Source organism: Astyanax mexicanus, chromosome 21 (assembly GCF_023375975.1).
Source record: "Astyanax mexicanus isolate ESR-SI-001 chromosome 21, AstMex3_surface, whole genome shotgun sequence".
In the NCBI taxonomy this organism is placed as follows: domain Eukaryota; kingdom Metazoa; phylum Chordata; class Actinopteri; order Characiformes; family Acestrorhamphidae; genus Astyanax; species Astyanax mexicanus.
Window position 1 is genome coordinate 33,792,947 of NC_064428.1, and position 25,070 is coordinate 33,818,016.

General features: G+C 40.3%; 1 protein-coding gene across 1 annotated transcript in view; it reads left to right on the forward strand.

Annotated features, from left to right (window-relative positions):
- Window positions 1-25,070, forward strand: part of usp34 (ubiquitin specific peptidase 34) — a 96,752-nt gene that overhangs the window by 33,190 nt on the left and 38,492 nt on the right. Inside the window, exons 15-41 of the mRNA XM_049469226.1 lie at window positions 864-1,023; window positions 1,828-2,042; window positions 2,805-2,920; window positions 3,458-3,585; window positions 4,567-4,656; window positions 5,006-5,101; window positions 5,259-5,341; window positions 6,634-6,788; window positions 6,956-7,069; window positions 8,202-8,301; window positions 8,909-9,068; window positions 9,857-9,983; window positions 10,138-10,285; window positions 10,800-10,900; window positions 13,384-13,593; window positions 14,295-14,420; window positions 14,545-14,667; window positions 14,771-14,854; window positions 15,873-15,959; window positions 17,106-17,306; window positions 18,296-18,378; window positions 19,134-19,174; window positions 19,265-19,389; window positions 19,908-20,060; window positions 21,108-21,268; window positions 24,280-24,584; window positions 24,680-24,843. Of these exons, the coding sequence (XP_049325183.1) occupies window positions 864-1,023; window positions 1,828-2,042; window positions 2,805-2,920; window positions 3,458-3,585; window positions 4,567-4,656; window positions 5,006-5,101; window positions 5,259-5,341; window positions 6,634-6,788; window positions 6,956-7,069; window positions 8,202-8,301; window positions 8,909-9,068; window positions 9,857-9,983; window positions 10,138-10,285; window positions 10,800-10,900; window positions 13,384-13,593; window positions 14,295-14,420; window positions 14,545-14,667; window positions 14,771-14,854; window positions 15,873-15,959; window positions 17,106-17,306; window positions 18,296-18,378; window positions 19,134-19,174; window positions 19,265-19,389; window positions 19,908-20,060; window positions 21,108-21,268; window positions 24,280-24,584; window positions 24,680-24,843 (3,656 nt within the window). The remainder of the gene's footprint in view (window positions 1-863; window positions 1,024-1,827; window positions 2,043-2,804; window positions 2,921-3,457; window positions 3,586-4,566; window positions 4,657-5,005; window positions 5,102-5,258; window positions 5,342-6,633; window positions 6,789-6,955; window positions 7,070-8,201; window positions 8,302-8,908; window positions 9,069-9,856; window positions 9,984-10,137; window positions 10,286-10,799; window positions 10,901-13,383; window positions 13,594-14,294; window positions 14,421-14,544; window positions 14,668-14,770; window positions 14,855-15,872; window positions 15,960-17,105; window positions 17,307-18,295; window positions 18,379-19,133; window positions 19,175-19,264; window positions 19,390-19,907; window positions 20,061-21,107; window positions 21,269-24,279; window positions 24,585-24,679; window positions 24,844-25,070) is intronic.

The following is a 25,070-nucleotide window of genomic DNA, read 5'->3' on the forward strand; positions in this document are numbered from 1 at the left end:
CTAAATCATATCGGTACCACTTTAAAATAAGACTACCCTTATAAAGGGTTTATAAATGGTTTATAAATTACTTAATTCATTATTATTAGGTTGTAAATGCCTTAAAAACCTTTGATAAGCAGTTATAACACATCACTTGAATAGGCAACAGTGTCAAATCTGTGGTTTGCTTAGTCATTTAATTCAACTAAGTATTTTAATTTATAGTTACAAATATAAATAGTTAAACATACATATATTGCTATGACAGGTTTAATGCCGATTGATGGAAAGCACAAAGTAAGATCAGTATCTAGAAAGATCTGAGGTTTGACAGTATAAATAAGTGTAGAATCACTATTTTGCAAATTTTCAGCCATTTCTATTTATGCGTCATCATAGTTTTATTAATCAGGATTGCCTTTATTGCTTATTAACTGCTTATTAATAGGTTTTAAATTATTTCCAACCTAATTCATAACCAATAATAAACTCCTTTATAAACCATTTGTAAACCCTTTATAAAGGTAGTCTTGATTTTAAAGTGGTACCATCCTATCATATTAGCGTTCTAGAATTTCTCCTATCTATCTATCTAATGATCAATTATGTCTGAATATTTTATGGTCTTCCTAATACACTTGTGTATATACACTATACTTGTATATGTACTACTATGACTGATTATGGCTTAATTATATAAGATCAATTATTACTTTGAGCACTGTGCCAAGTCCTGCTGGAAAATAAAATCCACATCTCCATAAAAGCTTCCCTCTGCTGACAACATGAAGTGCTGTTGTATTTATGGGACTCCATCTGACTTTACTAATTTCTTGATTTATTAATTTTATTCTCTCTTCTGCCTCATTGCTCTCCTTCAGGTCCAGAGATGGGCCCCTCACACGGGGCAGCGGGTTCCCAGGAGCCTCCCTGCCTGCCCAGGCCATCCGACTTCCTGTCTGAAGCCATGGGCAACGAGCTGTTCAACTGCAGACGCTTCATCAACCCCCAGCACCATCACCACCATCACCACCATGAAGGGTAAGACTGGAGAATGTGGAGGTAGTTGGGATAGGCTGGTAACAATCTAGAAATAAGTTAAGCTAAGCTAAGCTAAGTAAACAAAACTGTAATTCTAAAAAAAAAAAATAATAATAATAAAATAAAAAAAAGTGCTGGATGTTAACCTACACAGATTTATTTGGGTGAATAAAGTGCCTCCATTTATTTACAGTAAGCTTAGATTCCCAAATTTCTACAGCACTAAGGTTGGAGCATTAGCGGCTAAAAGCTTGTGGATACTGCTCCAGCAGTGTTAACTGGGGCTAGCAGCAGGCTACAGTCCGATAATACTAACTTCTGAATGGCGGAAAAGTTAGCGCTTAGTGCTGTGGTTACAGGCTAATGCTAATACTGCTCCAGCAGTGCTAGCTGGGGTTAGCAGCAGGCTACAGGTCAAACATACTCACCTCCTGAATGAAGAAAGAGCTAGTGCGTAATGTGGTTAGCAGGTAATGCTTATACTGCTCCAGCAGTGCTAGCCGGGGATTAGCAGCAGGCTACAGTCCGATAATACTCATTCTGAATGGTAAAGGAGCTAGCGCTTAGCACGGTTAGCGGCTAATGCTAATACTGCTCCAGTCTCGGTGCTGGGGAAATAAACTGAAACTCCTTTATAACTCTGTACTTCAGTGGAGTGGCTTTACTGCTCCTTTTTAAATTTTTTAGATTTTAAGTGCACCTTATAGTGCGAAAAATGGTATCATAAAAAACCCTTCTCTCTCTCTCTCTCTCTCTCTCTCTCTCTCTCTCTCTCTCTCTCTCTCTCTCTCTTTCTCTCTGCAGTCACATGGTGGAGGACATGCTGAGTGCGGATGACGTGAGCTGCAGCAGTTCTCAGGTCAGCGCTAAGTCTGAGAAGAACATGGCGGATTTTGATGGGGAGGAGTCGGGCTGTGAGGAGGAGTTAGTCCAGATTAACTCCCACGCTGAGCTCAGCTCCCACCTGCAGCAGCACCTGCCCAACCTCGCCTCCATCTACCACGAACACCTGGTTCAAGGTAACATACAAAAACTGCCTTATATACACTTAATTATAAATGTAGATATATTGTAGATATGTCCAAGTATTTGTGCAAACCCCTTTCAGTGAATGCATTCAGAATCTTCTGTAAGTTGTACCTGTTTGTCGACAAAGATGTGCATGCACATGCACACACACAGATTTTCTAAACCCTGTAAAAGGTGAAGGGCTGACGATAGAATATATATATATATATATATATATATATATATATATATATATATATATATATATATATATATATATATATATATATATAATATGACTCAATAGAATAGGAGCAGATAAGCATGAACCTGTTGGCACCACAGCTATGCACTGTTTAATTATGAAAAGGGGTTTTAAAACCCCTCAGTATTGAGCTGTGGAACCTTAGAAAGAATTGTGTTCTCTGGAATGATGGAGCTCCATCTAATACTTTTAGAAGGGCTGAGTTTGGGAGTTAAAATCAAATCCTCACAGCTATAAGGCTTCAGAATCAAGTGTATCGTCTTCTCAGAACAGTGGAGACAAAGGTAGCTCCATCAATAGCAGGAAAAAACAGGATTTTGTTTTTTTTTGTTTTGTTTGGGAGATATCCCACTACTTCTACAGTCTCTACAGCATACCTTTACCTGGGTAAATCAGTTTGTTGTAGTGCCACCTTGTGGCAGAGCTGTGCTACAGCTTTGTTAATCTAAAGAAAGAGAATTGTGGGTAAACTAAGTAAATAACTGACCTGTAAACCATCTGTCCTCAGGTCCTACAGTTCATAAACACCAGTACTCGGGCCACGCGGTGACGGACATTAACCTGGACAACGTGTGTAAGAAAGGAAACACACTCCTGTGGGACCTGGTGCAGGACGAGGATGCGGTGAGTTCACGGATCAACAGATATGAAGACAGTAAAGTTACACTCATATATCGCCTTTTTAGAATCACGTTTTACACACAACCGTTTACACCCAGTACTCATCCCCACACATGCATCCAATCACGCACAACGTACTCTCAACCGGAAACAGCTGTACGTCCACCTCGAGGACTGCCTCTGGCACAGTGCCAATCCATATCTGAATGGATCACCCAGATAGGGACTTGAACCGAGGACCTCAGTGCTGGGAGGTGACCATGCTAACTACTCAGTCAGCATGCTGGATTTGCACACTACTACTTGTGGTCATATAAGCTTATGATATGTTCTGATGCTAAATTAAGTTCTAATTAACCACATTAACATGTTTTAGCACATTAGCAAGGATCTAGAGCAGTCTCCTATTAACAGGAGTGAGTGTAATGTAGTCAGCAAGGTATGGAACGTAGAATTATAAACTGTGTGCACATCCACGACTAAACTATGGAATCTGTGATCAATGGATTGACCTTCTTCTGTTTCCTGCTGGTTGATCAGATCCACCTGTCGGAGGGTTTGATAAACGAGGCGGAGAAGCTGCTGTGTTCGCTGGTGTGCTGGTTCACTGACCGGCAGATCCGCATGCGCTTCATTGAGGGCTGCCTGGAAAACCTGGCACATCACAGGTGAGACTCGGCATTTTTGCATTTTTACTATCGTACTTATTTTTCCCGACTTAACTTAACTTAAAATTCTTTAATTTTACCAAAAATCATCAGTGTGCCTCATAATCTGGTACTCCTTATGTATGAATTCTATTAGTCAGGTGTTAAGAAGCAGTAAATCCACCCCGCTTTATAAGGGTGATGGAGCACTAAGGCTAGGTGCATTAGCATTAGCCGCTAACCGCAGGGCTAGCTCTTTCACCATTCAGAGGTGAGTATATTGGACTGTAGTCTGTAGACTGTACTCAGTCTAGCGCTACGCTATCAGGCTGCGGTTAGCAGCTAATGCTAATGCTGCTGCTCCCAGCCTTAGTGCTGGAGAAACTTTACTAAAACTCACTCTTAGACAAAACACTGGAAATCTAAGCTCACTGTAAATAAACAGAAGCGCTTTACACACCCAAATAAACCATTTTCTGGAGAGAAATCTGTGTAGATTAACATCCAACATTTTTTAAGAATTGCAGTTTACCTAGTTTTTTTTAATTTATTTTATTAGCAGGGAAACATGGCGACACCCTTGATCACTTGCATCAATGCAGGCATCCTTACTAGTGTCGCCTAATGCTCTTTATAGTCCAGAAAATACTGTACAATATTTTTATTTTAGATATTTCCATATAAATTAAAGCCCTTTTTGTGGAAAACCAAACTTTCCTCTATATTAGAGTATTAAAATTAATTAATAACTAAAAGTATCCTAGCACAAAAGAGCATCACTTAGAAAGCGTTATCTATACCACTTTATCTAATTCTAACAGATGCTTTTGGGAAACCCAAAATAAAAACCTTAAACCTGTTGATATATGACCGCTACTTCAGCCTGCAGAAGGTTAGGCCCGCTCATTCACATCGAAGCGATATAGAGTGTTGTTACTGCGGACAGCTTTTAACCATTATAAACAGACTTGAGTAAAAATCATCTTATCTCTGTTTTCTCAGGTCGGTGGTGGTGTCTCTGCGTTTGCTGCCGAAGCTCTTCGGAACCTTCCAGCAGTTCGGCTCCAGTTACGACACACACTGGATCACCATGTGAGTGACCCCGCCCACTGACTGCCATGTAGAATGTAGAACCATTTTAATGCTATGCATATTTTTTAGCTATTTTAACACAATAATTACGAGGGATTGGGGGTTGATTTCTGTCTCAGCCATGATTTCTGATCTTTGTTGTTGAAGTTCAGAAAGAGTAGCTGTGCTGCTGCTTTATTAGTTGCTGCTGGTTGATTTTGCCCGTAGTTCTCGTGTGATCAGTAGAGTCCAGAACAAATAACATTAGGAAATTGTTGCTGGTAATTTCACAGTTCTTTTGATTACCTCTGCCTAAATACTGTGTTATTATTAGGATTCTGATGATGATGATGATGATGATGTGTTGCAGGTGGGCTGAAAAAGAGCTGCACATGATGAAGCTTTTCTTTGAGGATCTTCTGCACTATATTCAGGAAGTGAGGGAGCAGAGGCACAAGTTCGCTCTGTGAGTAAAACTTCACCTTCTGATCAGTCTCACAGCTCAGGGTAGAGAGGAGGTTAGGCTATGTTGGGAAGGTGCAGGATGATTTAGATTTTTATTTTGTTTGTGTGTGTGTGTGTTTGTGTGTGTGTGTGTGTGTGTGTGTGTGTGTGTGTTTCAGGTACAGTCACAGTGCGGAGGTTCAGGTGCGACTGCAGTTCCTCACCTGTGTGTTCTCCACGCTGGGCTCACCAGATCACTTCAGTAAGTCTCTCTCTCTCTCTCTCTCTCTCTCTCTCTCTTTATCTCTATCTGTCTATCACCTCTCTCTCTCTCTATCTGTCTTAATCTACCATTCTCTCTTTATCACTATCTGTCTATCTATCTCTCTATCTCTCTCTATCTCTATCAATCTGTCTCCCTAAATCTCTCTTTCTCTTTATGTGCATTTAGCCATCGATCTATCTCTCTCTCTCTCTCTCTCTCTCTCTCTCTCTCTTCCTCCCTCTCTCTTTATTTCTATCTGTCTTTCTCTCTTGTCTATCTATCTCTCTCTCTTTATCTCTCTCTCTTTCTATCTATCTATCTGTCTATCTATCACTTTTTCATTCTCTCTCTCTCTCTCTCTCTCTTTATCTCTATCTGTCTATCACCTCTCTCTCTATCTGTCTTAATCTACCATTGTCTCTCTTTATCACTATCTGTCTATCTATCTCTCTATCTCTCTCTATCTCTATCAATCTGTCTCCCTAAATCTCTATTTCTCTTTATGTGCATTTAGCCATTGATCTATCTCTTTCTCTCTCTCTCTCTCTCTCTCTTTCTCTCTCTCTCTCTCTCTCTTTCTCTCTCTCTCTCTCTCTCTCTCTCTCTTCCTCCCTCTCTCTTTATTTCTATCTGTCTTTCTCTCTTGTCTATCTCTCTCTCTCTCTTTATCTCTCTCTCTTTCTATCTATCTATCTGTCTTTTTATCACTTTTTCATTCTCTCTCTATCTATTTCTTATCTCTCTCCGTCTATTTCCATCTAGCTATCTATTTAGCCTCATCTCTCTCTCTCTCTTTTTCTTTCTCTTTCTCTCTAGCTATCTGTCTGTCTATCTCTTATCTCTGTCTATCTATCTATCTATCTATCTATCTATCTATCTATCTATCTATCTATCTATCTATCTATCGCTTTCTCATTCTCTCCCTTTCTAGCTCTCAACTCGAATCAAATTCAGTTTTCGCTTCATCCAGCTCTTTCAACTTGGATTAATTTATTTTTACGTCTCGCTTACATACTCTCATTGAGAGAGAACTGCATCTAAACTAAAACTCTCTCTCTCTCACTCGCTCTCTCTCTCTTGTGCTTTCATATTAATGTTTTATCTTTCTTTTCACAGTTTTCTTTTATACCAATTTTATTAAATTTTAAATAAGGTTTTACATCTGCGGTTACACATTTTCTGGTGAATACCCCTATAGAGATGCTCCAGAGTGGCGTCAATGTTCATTGTAAGGTTAATAAGTGTTAAGTAATGATGTAATGATTGTGTGTGTGTGTGTGTGTGTGCAGGGCTGAGTCTGGAGCAGGTAGATATCCTGTGGCACTGTCTGGTGGAGGATTCGGAGTGTTATGACGACGCTCTGCACTGGTTTCTGAATCAGGTGCGCAGTAAAGATCAGCACGCCATGGGCATGGAGACCTACAAACACCTCTTCCTCGAGAAGGTACCCAACAAAACACCACACATACACACAATTATACACTACACACACATTCAGTGAGAGAAATTCAGAGCTGCTTTAATTCTCATTAACATTTCTCTCTCCTTTTGTAACCACTTTCTCTCTCTCTCTCTCTCTCTCTCTCTCTCTCTCTTTCTCTGTGTCTCTAGATGCCGCAGTTGAAGCCTGAGACCATCAGCATGACGGGGTTAAATCTCTTTCAGCATCTCTGTAATCTGGCCAGACTGGCCACCAGCGCCTACGACAGCAACTCCAACTGTGAGGTACGTACTGACCACACCAACCACACACTGCTCTCACTACTGTCTGCTCACTACCTTCTAGGGCTTGGCAATATACTGTAAATATTGATGGCATTCAAAACTGTTTTATACAAGATATATAATATACAAAATAACTGTATCGTAATATTGCCCCTGCTACACCATCTGTTCACAATTCAGTGAAATGTCAGTTATGCCATAGAAGTATCATAATTAAAGGAGTGATATGATAAATGTATTTTATTATCTTAAACAACATAATCTAGAGCTGTTAACAAAGTTAAATACCACAAGGATTGTCTTGTATTTTAAGAAGTCTAATGAACACATTCAGCTGCTTAAATTTGAACCCATTGTTAAAACAGGGGTGGAAATCACACACGCAGTTGTATCGTATACAATATATCATGTCACAGAAATATCGTGATATTAAAAATCCATATCGTGATAATAGGGCTGTTCTGTCTTAAAAGTAGTCTATTATTTACTGTGAAGCTTTAGGTGTATTTATTGTATAATTGTTTTAGTTTGCAGTTTATATGCATGCACTAAATATTCTGCAATATTATTTGCTGCATTTTATCATTTTATGCTATATTATTTATTTTGCCACATTATGATTATACTGTTATACTCTTATACTATATTCCTGAAATTAATTAATTATTTTAGTTTTCCTATATCGCCAAGTATATCGCTATCGCAAAAATACCCTGAAATATCGTGATATTATTTTAGAGCAATATCGCCCACCCCTAATACACACACACACACACATTTATATGATGTATATTTATATTATGTACATATGCTTTTCTCATTGCTTCTCTCTCTCTCTCTCTGTCCTTCTATCTCTCTCTCTCCCTCTCCCTCTATCTCTCTCCCTCTCTCTCTCTCCCTCTATCTCTCTCCCTCTCTCTCTCTCCCTCTATCTGTCTTCGTCTCTCTCTCTCTCTCTCCCTCTATCTCTCTCTGTCTCTCTGTCTCTCTCTCTCTCTCTCTCTCTCCCTCTCTCTCTCTCTCCCTCTATCTGTCTTCGTCTCTCTCTCTCTCTCCCTCTATCTGTCTTTGTCTCTCTCTCTCTCTCTCTCTCTCTCTCTCTCTCTCTCTCTCTCTCTCTCTCTCTCTGTAGTTGTGTGGTATGGATCAGTTGTGGGGAATTGCTCTCAGAGCTCAGTCTGCAGACATCAGCCGAGCCGCCATTCAGTACATCAACTCCTACTATATTAACGGTCAGTTACTCCACACACACACACACGCACGCACACACACACACACTTATATATATATATACAGTGTTCATACACCTGTTGGAAAGACACGTTTTTTTATTTGTGGATAAAACAGAATTATTGGACTAGAAAGTAAATTGCCCTACATAGTGAATAGTCTTCTACTAGGTGAAGAGGAAAATGGTTTAAATAAAATGGTAATTTTAAATAAAAAAACATTTAAAAAAATAATAATAATAATTAATTGATAAGCCCACATGCAACACACAATCATCATCATCATCAGACTCCTAACAGACACGCAGTATTTTGGCTATATGTGAACACTGCTGCAGGCTGAATGGGTGGAGCTAAACTACATAAATTATTTTTTTTAGCAACAATTTTCTTAATATTTAATTTTTAATTAAAATGGTTTAAAGAGGATGGTATACATAGTGAGTAGGTTTGTACATAGTTCAGAAATAATGCACTACATGAATAGAAAATGTATTTAGAAGTGGAAATAGTGCACTACACAGTGAATAGGGAATGAATTTGGCTGTAGTTCTAGTTAGAAGCCAGTAATAAAATCAGACGTGTGTGTGCGTCTGTGTGTGTGTTTCAGGTAAGACGGGTCTGGAGAAGGAGCAGGAGTTTATCAGTAAGTGTATGGAGAGTTTAATGATGGCCTCGGCTAACCTGGAGAAAGACCCTCACTCCAGCCTCACCATCATCGAGAGGGGGCTGCTGATGCTCAAAACACACCTGGAGGCCTTCAGACGCAGGTACGCGTTACACACCTGCAGTGACTGATCCCTTTCCCACTCTTCTTTTACCTTTTATTTATTTATTTATTTATTTATTTTTTAAATAGCTCTGAGACTGGAGCACTATTAGCTAATAGCTGCTAACTGTGATAAGTGCTAGCTCTTTTGCCATTCAGAGGTGTGCATATTAGACTGTAGCCTGCTTTTAACCTAGACTAGCACTGCTGGAGCAGCATAAGCATTACCTGCTAACCGCAGCGCCAGTTCTTTCACCGTTTAGAGGTGTGCATATCGGACTGTAGCCTGCTTTTAACCCCGGCTAGCACTACTGGAGCAGCATAAGCATTACCTGCTAACCGCAGCGCCAGTTCTTTCACCGTTTAGAAGTGTACATATCGGACTGTAGCCTGCTTTTAACCCCGGCTAGCACTACTGGAGCAGCATAAGCATTACTGGCTAACCGCAGCGCTAGTTCTTTTGCCATTCAGAGGTGTGCTTATCAGACTGTAGCCTGCACGTATTGACCGTATTACAACAATTACGCAGGACAAACCGCTAGCTAATTTCAGCCCAGCTTACTGGAACAAAGCGTAGCTTTACTTACCAACAGTGATACCTGCTGAATTAGAACAATTAAAACATGGCGACACACTCGTTTCTTACTTTTGTTGCTTAATGTGCCTTATAGTGCGAAAAATACGTTTTATTACGACATATTGCCCACGATAATGAGGATACCAGGATACTGTGATTCTCTGATGTTATTATTATAATTATGATGTAATTAATGTTTTTGATTTGTCCAGGTTTGCGTATCACCTGCGTCAGTGGCAGATTGAGGGGGCTGGAATCAGCAGCCATCTCAAAGCCCTCAGTGATAAACAGTCCCTGCCTCTGCGCATTGTGTGCCAGCCAGCCGGCCTGCCTGACAAGGTAACACACACACACACACACACACACACACACACAAACTCTACCATTAGCTTATACATTAAATGGACATATCAAAATCTCTGTAAAGGTGTATATATAAAGCTACCCTCTCTACTTTGTGTGTGTGTGTGTTTATCTGTGTGTGTGTGTGTAGATGACGATAGAGATGTACCCCAGTGATCAGGTGGCTGATCTGAGGGCTGAAGTCACTCACTGGTATGAGAACCTGCAGAAAGATCAGATCAGTCAGCAGGCCCAGCTGCAGGAGTTCAACCAGAGCACCCGCCAGCAGGAGTTCCCAGGTGTGTACTCTCCCCCTCCCTCACACTCTCACACAGGGGCGGATTTGGAAGTTCTGGGGCAACGTTCCCATGCAACGTTTTTTTTCTGGGGGCCCTGATCAAATGTATACTTCTGTATAGCAAAATGCGATATTGCCTCTGCTGACCTAGCTGTCTCAGGTACCTCATCATCGTCAGATGTTTCATTTTTCGCTGCTGGGAAAAAAATGGTGAGCTTTGTCAGGCTTTCTGTGTTGGACTTCCTTTTTCTTATTTTTTTTTATTGCCAACCTTTCGGCCTACAGGGGACCCCCTGATCCCTGGGGCCCCCAAGCAATTGCGTGGTTTGCGTGGTGGTAAAATCCGCCCCTGCTCTCACACACACTCACTCCCACTCTCTGCTCTCACACTCGCACTTACGCGCTTGCTTACCCACCCATGCTCTTACCCATCCACCAGTGCTCTTTATTGTTTTAAGTGCTGTTTTGTGACTGTAATGTTTAGCTGGTGTTCACCCTGAGCACTGTGTTTGCAGGTGGTCTGATGGGTCCGGTGCGGATGATCTCTTCAGGTCATGAACTGACCACAGACTACGATGAGAAGACTCTGCATGAGCTCGGCTTTAAGGACATGCAGGTACCCTTTTTTTATGAATCGTAGACGTTGTTTGTACACGACAAATGATTCAAAAATGCAGTATGAGCTCTCCACAAGTAGCGCGCCTGATTAAAAAAATCACAGTGTGTGATCATCTGTCAGTGTGGTTTAAAAATGTCTGAGATGGTATTAGAGCTGTAGATGGAATTTTTTAAATATCCATTTCCTCCCCAATTTACACGGCCAATTACCCAACCCCCTATAACTAGTAATGCCCCAACACCAGGAGGGTAATGACTAGCACATGCCTCCTCCAACTAGGGCTGCCACGATTAGTCGACTAGTCACGATTATGTCGACTATTAAAATAGTCGACGACTAATTTAATAGTCGATTAGTCGGTTTTTTTTTTTTTTTCTTTGTTTTTCTCTCCAAACTGCTGCGACTGCCTTTCTGTCCTGGACGCACATGCGCAGTAGTGGAAACCGGGGTAGGTAGTGGACGACATCTCAGGACATTATACAGACAGGCTCTGGTTTCATGGCTACCCCGCTACAGAACTCAAAAGTGTGGGATCACCAAGAAAATAAAAGTGAAACGCGTGCAATGCAATATCTGCAATGAAGAACTTGCCTTCCTCGGCAGCACAACCGCGATGCACGAGCACCTGAAAAGGAGGCATGTTGTGGCTGATTAAATGACGAAGAAGCTAAATTGCTATTTAGCTGCTAAAATTAGCGTAAACAGAGCGTTAACTTAGTACTTAACTTACTCATCTTGATAGCTTTAAAACAGAGGTCACTAATAGGCGGACCGCGATCCGGATCCGGACCCAGACGTTGTCACAAATGCCGTCCCAAACCGATAAACTACAGAGAAGGATTTCATTCTGACAGTGGCTTCTGTTTTCAGTGCTTTTCGGTGCAGTAAACTCACAGATCAGTCATGTGTGGTGTAAAATCACCAAACGCTCTCCTCTGCCAATCAGATCTGTGCAGACCGCTGCCCTGTGTACGGTAATGTACACAATATCTGGACAGAGAGGCATTTTTTATTAATATACTTTTTTTTCATAATAGTTCAAACAACCTCACGGTTGAGATGTTTCATAAATGCCAGTGCCTTATCCTTATTTTACACAGTTGTTTACACTTTATGCTAAACAGTAAAATAATTGTCTGTTACAACAAGCTGCATATTTCATTAAAGGTTTAATGAACTATGATTTTAATTGTTTTTATTTTTAGTTAGCATATAGCTGAAATCTAATGTTGGTTGTATAATAGCAGCTGCATTCTATTGTGATAAACTGTGTTTTATATTCAATTAACGTATGATCCGATTAGTCGACTAATCATAAAAAATAATCGGTGATTAGTCGACTATAAAAATAATCGTTTGTGGCAGCCCTACCTCCAACACATGTGAAGTCAGACTCCGCCTTTTTTCGATGCAGCATTGCCGAGTAGCATCAAAGCGCTAACACTCGGAGGAAAGCGCAGCGACTCGGTTCTGATACAGCAGCTCACAGATGCAGCCTTGTGGTGATCAGCATCACCCTAGGAGTGATGAGGAGAAAGAGCTCCATCTACTGTACCCTCCCAGAGAGTGCGCAAGGACAATTGTGCTCTCTCAGGGCTCTGGCAGCTTATGGCAAGCAAATATACTCATAAAAAGCTTTTCTTGTGGAGTGATGGCCCTTTTTCATATGGGTATCTTATTTCTGAATATAGGGAGAAACTTTTTTGAGGAGATACAGTAGCTGAAGTCCTCAAATGGTATGTGCAGCAGGTCACGAAAAATATTTTCATATCATCCGTCTATATGTAATATAGAACAGAAAAAACAGCATTGTAAATTCCTTAGACCTTAAATACTGATACTGGATATTTAAGTAACCAGCACACAAAGTCCACGTCGTCTTACAGGAGAAACTATTCAAACACGCAGTATGAGCTCTTCACAATGTATATATATACATGGAAATTTAGTATACAAATCTTTGTGTTTCAGTTTATCGATGGAGAAAATCAATTTTGGTAATTTAGGCTAAAACAATGGAGCTTTCAGGATCTGACATTTTATCTGATTCATTTTACCTACTAAATTATATCATTTTTATTTGGCATGGAAAAGTCATGGGAAAAATAAGAGAAATGTATTAGTTAAAAAGTGTATAAACCCTGATTATTATTAATCAATTTTGAGACAAAGATGAATAATTGCAAGCCCCTACCAACACTACAATACTGAGAGCTCTCTCTCTCTCTCTCTCTCTCTCTCTCTCTCTCTCTGTTTCTCTTTCTCTCTCTCTCTCTGTCTCTCTTTCTGTCTCTCTTTCTCTCTCTCTCTCTCTCTCTCTCTCTCTCTCTCTGTCTCTCTTTCTCTCTCTCTCTCTCTGTCTCTCTCTCTCTTTCTCTCTCTCTCTCTCTCTCTCTTTCTCTCTCTTTCTCTCTCTCTTTCTCTCTCTCTTTCTCTCTCTCTTTCTCTCTCTCTTTCTCTCTCTCTCTCTCTCTGTGTAGATGGTGTTTGTGTCTCTGGGAGCTCCTCGGAGAGAGAGGAAGGGGGAGGGGGTGCAGCTTCCTGCGTCGTGTCTCCCTCCTCCTCAGAAGGAGCACATCCCCATGCTGCTGCTCCTGCAGGAGCCTCACCTCACCACACTCTTCGACCTGCTGGAGATGCTCGCCTGCTTCAAAGCCCCCGGCCCGGACCGCCCACAGCACAGCACACAGGTACCGCCCACAGCACAGCACACAGCTACAGCACACAGCACAGTACACAGGTACCGCCCACAGCACAGCACAGCACACAGGTACCGCCCACAGCACAGCACACAGCTACAGCACACAGCACAGCACACAGGTACCGCACACAGCTCAGCACACAGGTACCGCACACAGCTCAGCACACAGGTACCGCCCACAGCACAGCACACAGGTACCGCACACAGCACAGCACACAGGTACCGCCCACAGCACGGCACACAGGTACCGCCCACAGCACACAGCCTACAGCTACCGCGCACAGCACACAGGTACCGCCCACTTTGGGATGGTGAGTGTTCCGGTAACCCAGGACGCTATCAGCTAGCGGTTCGTCCCATGTAGCTTGTTTTAAATACAGTTAACACAGTAAACACACACAGACTGCAGTCCGGTATACTTGCCTAGTGCTGTGGTTAGCGGCTAATGCTAATGCTGCTGCCCCCAGCCTTAGTGCTGGAGAAACTTCACTGAAAACTCACTCTTATAACTCTGTACTTCAGCAGAGTGAGTTTACTGCTCCTTAATACCTGACTGGTAGAATTCATATATAAGACGCACTGATGATTTTTGTGAAAATACAGGATTTAAAGTGCGCCAGATAACATGCTAACTAACTAACCACCAGAATGCTAACAGTCACCAAATGCACGCATGTGTCCTCCCTGTAGAACGTGCGCTGTGAGGACCTGCACCTGCACGCGGAGAACCTGTCTCGCCGTGTTTGGGAGCTGCTCATGCTCCTGCCCACCTGTCCCAACATGCTGCAGGCCTTTCAGAACATCTCCGACGAGACGGTCAGTCCTGTAACTTTACACGCACCAGAATTACAGTTGTAGTTTCAGTAATGAGCAGAATTTTTGTTATTTAAAGCTAGATCTGATGTGTGTGTGTGTGTGTGTGTGTTTGTGTGTGTTTTAGGGTTCTGATGGGCTTTGCTGGAAGGATCTGTTGAGGATAAAGTCTCCTCATAAGCTGCTGTACGCTCTGGAGATCATCGAAGCTCTCGGAAAACCCAACCGCCGAATCCACAGAGAGTCCACGGTAACACTGCCTTCCCTTTCCTCACGTGTTATTTGTTTGTTTTTCTTCATGTGTGTGTATTTGTTTGTGTATTTGTTCATGTGTGTGTATGTGTGTTTTATAGGGGAGTTACAGTGATCTGTATCCGGACTCTGATGACTCCAGTGAGGATCAGATTGAGAACAGCAAGAACACATGGAGCTGCAAGGTGACACACACTCATTTCATTTCAGTTCATTTCATTTTGGTTAATTTACAGTACCAGTCAAAAATGTGTAAATGTAAATGAATAGTGAAGTGATCCAGACTATGAAGAAACACATACGGAATCATATAGTAACTTAAAAGTGTTAAAAACAAAGCAGAATACTCTGTGAAGAAGCTTTTAGGTGGCTTATTTTGTACAACAGAGGAAACTCTTGCTCTTCCTTTCCCGAGAATCATAACATTTTTTTACGGTCTTTTTTGAGACTGCACTTGAGGATACTTTCAGATTGACTGACCTTCATAATCTGGATTAGAACATTACTCAGATAGAGCTGTTATTTACTGTATACCTGTAACTCTACCTCTTCACAACACAAATTCAAGTAATTAACTCTTGATGAGTTCAGCACAGCTGTTTACTGAAAGCCTGAATAAATTCCAGGTGACTCTACCTCACAAAACTGACTCTCTTTTATAGCTTGTTTTTAACCAAATAATTACTTTTCTTAAGGTGTGTCCAAATGTTTGACTTACTGTACTATACTATTCTTAATATTCAGTTCTAATTAGGGGTGTCACGATTCTCTAAATCCTCGATTAGATTTTATTTCCGATTTTAGGGTCACAATTGGATTCTCGATTTTCTTTTCTTTTTTTATAGCAGAGAGGCCTATGCCAGTTTTAGATTAGTCTATGGTCAGTCATTGGTTTGATTCTTCAAATTTACAAGATCTTATTTTAAAAGGTGGGCTTGATATAAGTGATGCAAAGTGATACAAGTGATCTGTAATACACCACATTAGGCACTAATGGTCAAATTTAAATAATTTAATTAAGATATATATGTAATGCTATATAGTGGCTTTTTTTGGTAGCAGCAGTGTGCACTATTAAAACAGCAATGTGCAACATAACATAAATAATAAAAAAATAAAATATCGAAATCATAACACCCCTAGTTCTAATACAAAAAAATGTCATTTTATATCCTTTATAATTGTTTCTTTCTCTGTGTGTAGTTTGTGGCGTCTGGTGGTCTTCAGCTGCTGCTGGAAATCTTTAATTCGGCTATTCTGGAACCCAAAGAGCACGAGTCCTGGACTGTGGTGAGTCTCCACTCACACACTTCTGCACACTTACTGTACTGTACACACTCAACACACTCCTCCACACTCTCAACACACTCTTTAGTCATCTAGTCTGTGTTAATGTTGAGCAACGCTTACGTTGCTGAAAGGCTTAATAATGGTGCTTAAATTAAAGTATTTTTTTACGTAAATTATCTGTATTTTTCTGACTATAAGGTACATCTGCTTATTAGCATTAAGAGACACTAGTAAGGATGCTACATCAAAGTGAGCAAGGGTGTCGCCATGTTTTTCCCTTCTAATGGGGAAGCTGGGGAAAGCGTCCTAGTAAACAAAACTGTAATTCTTAAACAATTAATAACAATAATTGTATTTTAAAGTCAAATGAGTGCTGCATCTCCTGAAAATTGTTTATTTGAGCTTCTGTTTATTTACAGTAAGCTTACATTTCCAATAATTTGTCTAAGTGCAAGTTTTCAGTAAAGTTTCTCCAGCACTAAGGCTGGGAGCAGCAGCAGCATTAGCATTAGCTGCTAACCGCAGCATTAGAGGTACGTAAATGCCGCCCAACAGCAATAGACTGAGGAACCCTGAGTGCTCTAGTAAGCCAGGATGCTATCAACTAGCAGTTTGTCTCATGTAGCTTGTTTTAAATACACTAAACACGCAAACTACAGTCTGAAATACTCACCTCTAAACAGTGAAAGAGCTAGCACTGCGCTTAGCGGCTAATGCTAATACTGCTCCAGCCTTAGTGCTGGAGAAACTTCACTGAAAACTCACTCTTATAATGTACTTCAGCAGAGTGGCTTTACTGCTCCTTAATACATGACTTTTGAGAAAAATAAAGAATTTTAAGTACACCTTGTAGTCCAAAAATTGTTTTTTGTTTTTGTTTTTTCATGTATTTATGTGATGCATTTCATATGATTGTGATTAATTATTAACTTTTTTTTTGATGGCTATTTTAATTGACTATTAATAAAGACATCTGTATTGTTAATGTAACCGTGTAGATTTTGTGCACTGTGTGTTCAGTCTCTTTAATTTAGATGGATATTATTGATTTATATATGGATATATTTGATTGAAGTTATTGATTGATTGGTCTTTATCTCTGTGTGTGTGTGTGTGTGTGTGTGTGTGTGTGTGTGTGATGTGCAGTGGTTGTTGGACTGTCTGGCGTGTCTGCTGAAGCTGATTTGTCAGTTCGCGGTGGATCCGGCGGATCTGGATCTGGCCTATCACGACGTGTTCGCCTGGTCCGGCCTGACGGACACTCAGCGGAAGAGGGCGTGGCCTGGGAAGTCCCGCAAAGGAGCAGGAGAGCACGGGAAGGGGCTTCACATCCCACGACTCACAGAGGTACATAAACTCCGCCCAGAACAGCCCTAGCGTTCACCATAGAAATAGAAATAAAAAGCGATTAACCTTCACTAAATAAAACCACTAATGCATCACCAGACCGTGTAAAAAGATTGAGTTATTGGAGGTAATCTTTGAGGCAAAACTCTTCAAACTATTTATTTAAAAATGTAAAAAATATTTTTTATAATTTATTTAATTTAATGATAATATTCAGTATGGTAATACGGCTTCTACTACTACAAATAACATTTTCACAATATACAAAATATTAATATATTGAGTCTTTTTTAACAGCAGCTCTAACATTTCTCTCTCTTTCTTTCTCTCTTTCTCTCTCTTTCTCACTCTATTTTTCTCTATATTTTTTCTGTTTCTTTCTCACTCGCTTTCTCTCGTTTTTGTTTGTCTTTTTTTTTTCTCTCTTTTTCCCTCTTTTTCCTCTCTCTCTTTTTCTCTGTCTCTTTCTCATTCTCTTTCTTTATTTTTCTCTCGTTCTCTCTCTTTTTTTCTTTCTTTCTTGTTTTCTCTGTCTCTTGTTCTTTCTTTCTCCTTTTTCTCTCCATTTCTCTCTCGTTCTCTCTGTTGTTTTTGTTCTTGTTCTCTCTGTCTCTCTTTTTCTTTCTCTCTCTTGTTCTCTCGTTCTCTCTTTCTCGCTCTCATTCTCTCGCTTGTTCTCACTCTCTCATTCTCTTTTTCCCTCTTTTTCCTCTCTTTTTCATTCTCTTTTTGTCTCTTGTTTTTGCTCTCTCGTTCGCTCTCTTTCTCTGTCTCTTTCTCCCTCTTTCTCTCATTCTCTCTTTCTTTCTCTGTCTCTTTCTTGTTCTCTCTGTCTCTTGTTCTCCGTCTTTCTCTGTCTTTTTCTTCTCTATTTATCTCTTTTTCTCTCTATTGTTTTTGTTCTTGTTCTTTCTCTCTCTTTTTTTCTCTCTCTCGTTCTCGCTCTCTATCTTTTTTTTCATGTTCTCATTGTCTGTCTCACTCTGCAGGTGTTTCTCAGTCTCGTCCAGGGCACCAACCTCATCCAGAGGCTCATCAATGTGGCCTACACCTATGATAACCTGGCACACAGGTACACACACCCACACACACACACACACCCACCCACACACACACACACACACACCCACACACCCACACCCACACACACCCACACACACACACTCATATACACACACACACACATATATACATACACACAGACACACACACACACACACATATATATATATACACACACACACATATATATACATACACACAGACACACACACACACATATATACATACACACAGACACACACACACACACACATATATATATATATACACACACACACATATATATACATACACACAGACACACACACACACATATATACATACACACAGACACACACACACACACATATATATATATACACACACACACACATATATACATACACACACACACACACACACACATATATACATACACACAGACACACACACATATATATACACACACACACACACACACATATATATACACACACACACACACACACATATATATACACACACACACACATATATACATACACACAGACACACACACATATATATACACACACACACACACACATATATACACACACACACATATATACATACACACAGACACACACACATATATATACACACACACACATATATACATACACACAGACACACACACATATATATACACACACACACACACACACATAATCTGAAATAAAGAGTATAGAAGATGCAGCAGCACAAATATAAATGATTAATAATAAGTTGATGTATTTATTGCAGGGTGTTGAAAGCACAGTCTGATCACCGCTCTCGCCATGAAGGTAATTACAGTCCCGGTAACCCCTGCAGTGATTTGTGGGTAATTTATTGTGTAATATTAATTCAATGTGCTTGTGTGTGTGTGTGTTCAGTGACTCACTACTCCATGTGGCTGTTGGTGAGCTGGGCTCATTGCTGCTCCATGGTGAAGTCCAGCCTGGCTGATAGTGATCATCTTCACGACTGGCTGAAAAAGCTCACTCTGCTCATACCGGAGGTACAGTACAGTGAGGAGGGGCTGGGGGGGGAGTTATATTGTGATTTGGTTACTGTGTATCTAACACAGATAAACGAGTCTGTGATTGGCTTAGCAGTTTAAGACTGCAGCTTAAGGTTGGTTAACTGTAGGGTTGTAAGAAATTATTAATACGTTGTGAAATTACTTTTGCTTACCATTACTTGCCCTATCTAAACAGTGGCCTGGACCTATCATCAACAGTCAGGGAGTAATCCAGCTAGGAGTATTTAACCCCCTCTATTTGTCTAAGATTATCTGACTGCATGTTAGCACAGCCTGCCAGTTCACTCAGAGAGGCAGGAAGGGCTGATCTATTCTCTATATGAGTTCGAATTTCATAATAAAAGTCATTTATAACCTATTTAATAAACCATAGACGGACTATAAAAAGTAGTCAGGATCTTTGAATGCTACTTGTGTATTTTATATGCAGTTTTTACATTAAAATCTTTTTACTCTAATTTTTTCTCCGTGTTCTCTCTCTCTCTCTGCTGCAGACGGCGGTGCGTCATGAGGCGTGTAACGGGCTGTATAAGCTCTCTCTGTCTGGGCTGGAGGGAGGAGAGTCCATTAACAGATCATTTCTGCTGCTGGCGGCTTCAACACTGCTCAAATTCCTACCCGACGCACAGGCTCTCAAACCGCTCAGAGTGAGTACACACACACACACACACACACACACACACACACACGGCTGTATTAATGACACGTAGTGTTAAATTTCTTAAATAAGTGAAGAGGTGCTCTTCAAGAAATTAACTTTAAATAAGAATGAATGAAATAAGATTAAATAAAAATGATTTGTATGTATTACATACAGAAGAACCACACTGTGAGTGAATACAGTGGCATGTAAAGGTTTGAGCAGTTACTGTGAGTAATTAAGCTAATTAAAGAGGATCTGGTCAGTTAAATTCATTAATCAGAAGCACGTGGCTGCTGATTAATGGGCTGCGGAAGGTATGAGGAGTCAGATTATTGGTAAAACTGTGTAAAATGTTCGTAAGCATTAGCTAAGTAAATTCTGAGACTAGAGATGGACCGATCATTGTTTTGGGATCAATCGCTGATACTGATCTTAGTTAGAGATGGAAGCCACATTAACTTTTCTGGAAAATTTGGTAATTGTGCCTAATTGTGGCCACCTCTAACCAAATGCTGAAAATCTAATCTGGCTGTAAATAAATGGAAGAGCTCATACTGTTCTTATTTCCAGTTAAATAATATATACTAGAGACAGAATATATTTGTCCAGTGTCATTTATTTTACTTTAATTCTGAGTATTTGGAGTGAATTATTAGTATTATGACATGTTGGATCATTTAAATTAGGGGTGTGCCGTATCATATTGTATGCAGTAATATCGCCAAATAAAATGTTGTATTAATTATGTTGCAGTAGTGTATTCTAGAAATATACGTTTTGTTTTTTTTTCAGTTTTGTCATATCGCCAAAAGAGTATTATTATCGGAAAATACCTTGAAATATTGTGATATTATTTTAAGGCCATATCGCTCACCTCTAATGTAGACAATGTCTATATTGCAATAGTCACATAAAAGGGCTTGCAGTCTTGTCCAATGTCCAATTGAATTTTTACATTTTTGGTTCTTGATACAAAGAAAAAATAAACATTATTTACACTGTGTGTGTGTGTGTGTGTGTGTGTGTGTGTGTGTGTGATGTGTGTGTACAGGTGGAGGATTATGAGGAGGAGGCAGTATTGCGCTCGGGCTGTAAGGAGTATTTCTGGCTGTTGTGTAAACTCATCGATAACATCCACGTTAAAGACGCCAGTCAGACCACGCTGCTGGACCTGGACGCCCTGGCCCGACACCTCGCAGACTGCATACGCAGGTACAGTACACACACACACACACACACACACACACACTTCAGTAATACAGCTAAACAGTGTAATGATGATAATGATAATATTTTCAATAGTAATGATTTGAAAGGGGTCTGTTGAAGCTTCTATACTGCATACTAGAAGAGATTGAGACGGTTAAGCATTATTAATCAATTTGAATTTACAACGTTTTTTAAAGTCGATTTTCTCTCAGTTTCAGAGATGGAAAGTAACTAATTACATTTACTCACGTTACTGTAATTAAGTAGATTTTATGAGTAATTTGTAGTTTTAAAGGAGTTTTTAAAATAGGTAATTTTACTTTAACTGAAGTACATTTTGACACAAGTAATTTACTTCGCTACATTGGAAAACTCCCTGTTACTGAGTAAAAATGAAATGCTGGGGAAAAAACTAATTGTCTGAATTAAAAAAAAAAATGGAGTTTTGTTCTCCATGGCAGCGCAGCTGAACTTCTATGCAGTGTTTATTATGGTTAGCGGGAGAGACGCTGTGTGAATCAGCTGTGTAGTCTGGGGTCTGTGTGTGCGGCTCGGGGGAACCGGTGTTCTGTCAAATTATGCTACCCATCGATATGTGCTTCTTTGCGGCACTGTGCATGCGCCCATCAACAGTTTTTTTTTTTATATGATTTCATGTTTTCCACGATAAAAATGATATGGTCATCTATATGACCAAACTATTTAACAGTAAAGAAAAAAAAATTATCATAGACATCTATACCACTTGTTCTTGAAAATGTTTTATGGGGTCCAAATTATTTAATTTAATAATTATGTAATTTATGATTTGTACTTTTTTTACATCAAAGAAATAAAAGTAACTATATAACTTTTACTCAAAGTACATTTTTAATTGAGTACTTTTTTACTTTTACTCAAGTATATTTTTAGATGGGTACTTTTACTTTTTCTTGAGTAGAATTTTAGCAAAGTAAAGGTACTTTTACTTACTTACAATTTTTTCTGTATTTTTTCCACCTCTGCTCAGTTTTAACTTCCACTACCCAAGCTTCCTTTGTAGTTTAGAGTGGCCCTCCTCCTGCGTGCTTTCCACACACACACACACACAAACAACAACACAGTGTGAAAGCTGGAGCTTTAGCCAGAACAACAAGTCCTTACTGTAAGATATGTTTCTTCTTAAGGAAGCAGGACAAAGGATTTCTATTGCCTTGATACAACTGTATAACACGCACCAAATAATCACCAGAGAACTGGAGGAGGATGCGTGACACTAAAATCACACATTGACATATTCACTGCTTAATAACCACAGTATGCTACAACACATCAACATAAAGCAAATATTTGGCACAAAAGAATAATATCGTTTCTATAAATTGCAGCGGCATCGCTCTCCGGTGAGGACCCCCAATTAATTAGTCCATTGTGTAAAACACTTAATAATAAGCGCTCCTTCAAAGTTTTTTTTTTTTTTTTTTTTTTTTTTTTTTTTACAGCTCGCGTTCTGAAGTAGTATCTCTCAAGTTTCTCCACAGCAGTGTATACAGGAGTGTGATGATGAGGCATGGGCTTGTAAACAAAGTTTTGAATCTTTGATCGATGATTTATGAATTGATTCACTCAACGAGTCGACTCTACACTCGACCCTTAGCGTCTGGGCGGGGCCATGGCTGTCCAACCCCTTCTCAGCGCTGTGTTGAAGGGGTTACGTGTTGCTTAGTCATAAACAGTTCGCATGCTGGATTAGTTCAATAGTGAGGTAACTATCATGGAATTGCGGCTGCAAATCAGACAAATATTGTGTCATATTATATTAAAAGCCTTTTTAAAGGCTGTTCTTCAATGTGACACTAATTCACAATAATAGGCCACCTGACTGGTGAGTTTTTGTGTTTACTTAATGTTTTGGCTGCTCTGGTGTGCTGTAAGACATACAAATGAGTGATCTTTGTTGAACGGTTGTACTTGTTGTTGGGTCTATTGTATAATTTTGTAGTTTGTAGTTGTATTTGTGGGTTGTTGATGTGTATTAAGTTAATATAAGTCAAGAGAGAGAATATATAGTTATTGTAATATTTATTTATGTGTCGGCCGGCCGGCGGCGGGGTGGGTTTGTGGGTGTGAGGGGGTGATTACGGAAGGGGTACCCACTATATTCACTGCATGCCACTGATATGTATGTATGTATGTATGTATGTATGTGTGTGTATGTATGTATATATATATATATATATATATATATATATATATATATATATATTGTGGTAGGCCCCTGGGGTTAGGGGCGTGACCACTGTGACCCGGAAGGAGGAAGCACACAGAGAACACAGACACGGGGAGTAAATGAACTCAAAACATACCTTTATTTTCTTTTAACTGCCCTCCACCACACCCAAAATAACTTAAATAAACATAACTCGGCCCAATGGGGCTCTAGAGTCTGTATAAATCACTTAGTGTTTAGTTTTAAGGTCTTAGCGTCCGCGCAGCCTCAGCCCTCAGCTCCCCAATGTAAGTCCTTTCAGTGAGCTGAGGCTGAGTTTTATACCTGTCCCAGCCGGCTGCTTAATCAGTCCGGATGCGGGCCAGCTGAGACAGGCATGGCTTTGCGCTCTGGCGTGGGGCGGACCCACAACTCCCCCGCCTCCTCACGCCACAATATATATATATATATATATATATATATATATATATATTTTTTTTTTATTATTATTTATTTATTTTTTTTTTTTTTTGCCAGTTTGAAACTAAGCTATATTGAAGAAAGATTTCTAAAATGTACAGTATGTTCTCACTGTTTACAATGGTATGGTCTTAAATCTCATTTACAAGTTGTTTCTCGTTTTACTTGAACCCCAAGGAAATATTTAAATAAAAGCAAAATAAAGGTTTTTAACCATTTCTTTGTAATCTGTAGTTTGATGTTTAGTAGGGGATAAAAATGGAAAAATAAGCTATGATGTGTGTGGGTGAGCATTATCCTGCTGAACAGTGCCGGTCTGTTTCTCTCCCTCTCTCTCTTTTCGTAGTCGTGAAATCCTGGATCAGCAGGACGGTGCTGTGGAAGACGACGGTCTGACGGGTCTCCTGCGTTTGGCCACCAGCGTTCTGAAGCACAAGCCTCCCTTCAAGTTCTGTCGAGAAGGTCAGGAGTTCCTGAGGGACATCCACGACGTGCTGTTCCTGCTGCCCAGCCTGAAAGACCGGCAGCAGCCCAAGTGTAAGAGCCACGCGGCGCGGGCGGCGGCGTACGACCTGCTGGTGGAGATGGTGAAGGGCTCGGTGGAGAACTACAGACTGTTACACAACTGGGTTATGGCCCAGCACATGCAGGGTGAGCAGGGGGAGGAGAGAGGGACTTATTACCAGTGATCTCGGGGCTTTTGGAAACAGTGAGAAAGTTAATTCTGCTGATGTTTCTCTCTGTAGCGTCTCACGCTCCGTATAAGTGGGACTACTGGCCACACGATGATGTCAGAGCAGAGTGCCGCTTCGTGGGTTTGACCAATCTGGGGGCGACCTGTTACCTGGCTTCAACCATACAGCAGCTTTATATGATCCCAGAGGCCAGACAGGCTGTGTTTACTGCAAAGGTAAAGAGTATATGCAGGTCTCGTCTCGTATACTGATATGCCAAAAGTCATGGGACAGGATACAAAGCATCCCACTTTCCATAGAACCTGAGTTAAATGCATCTGGGAATGAAATGTCTCCCATCTGGCACCCAATATAATCGCTCACAAGATAGCACCTCACAGCTTATTACTTATACAGGCGTGGGCATTCCCAAGCCGTCCACTGAGTAACACTTCATGATACA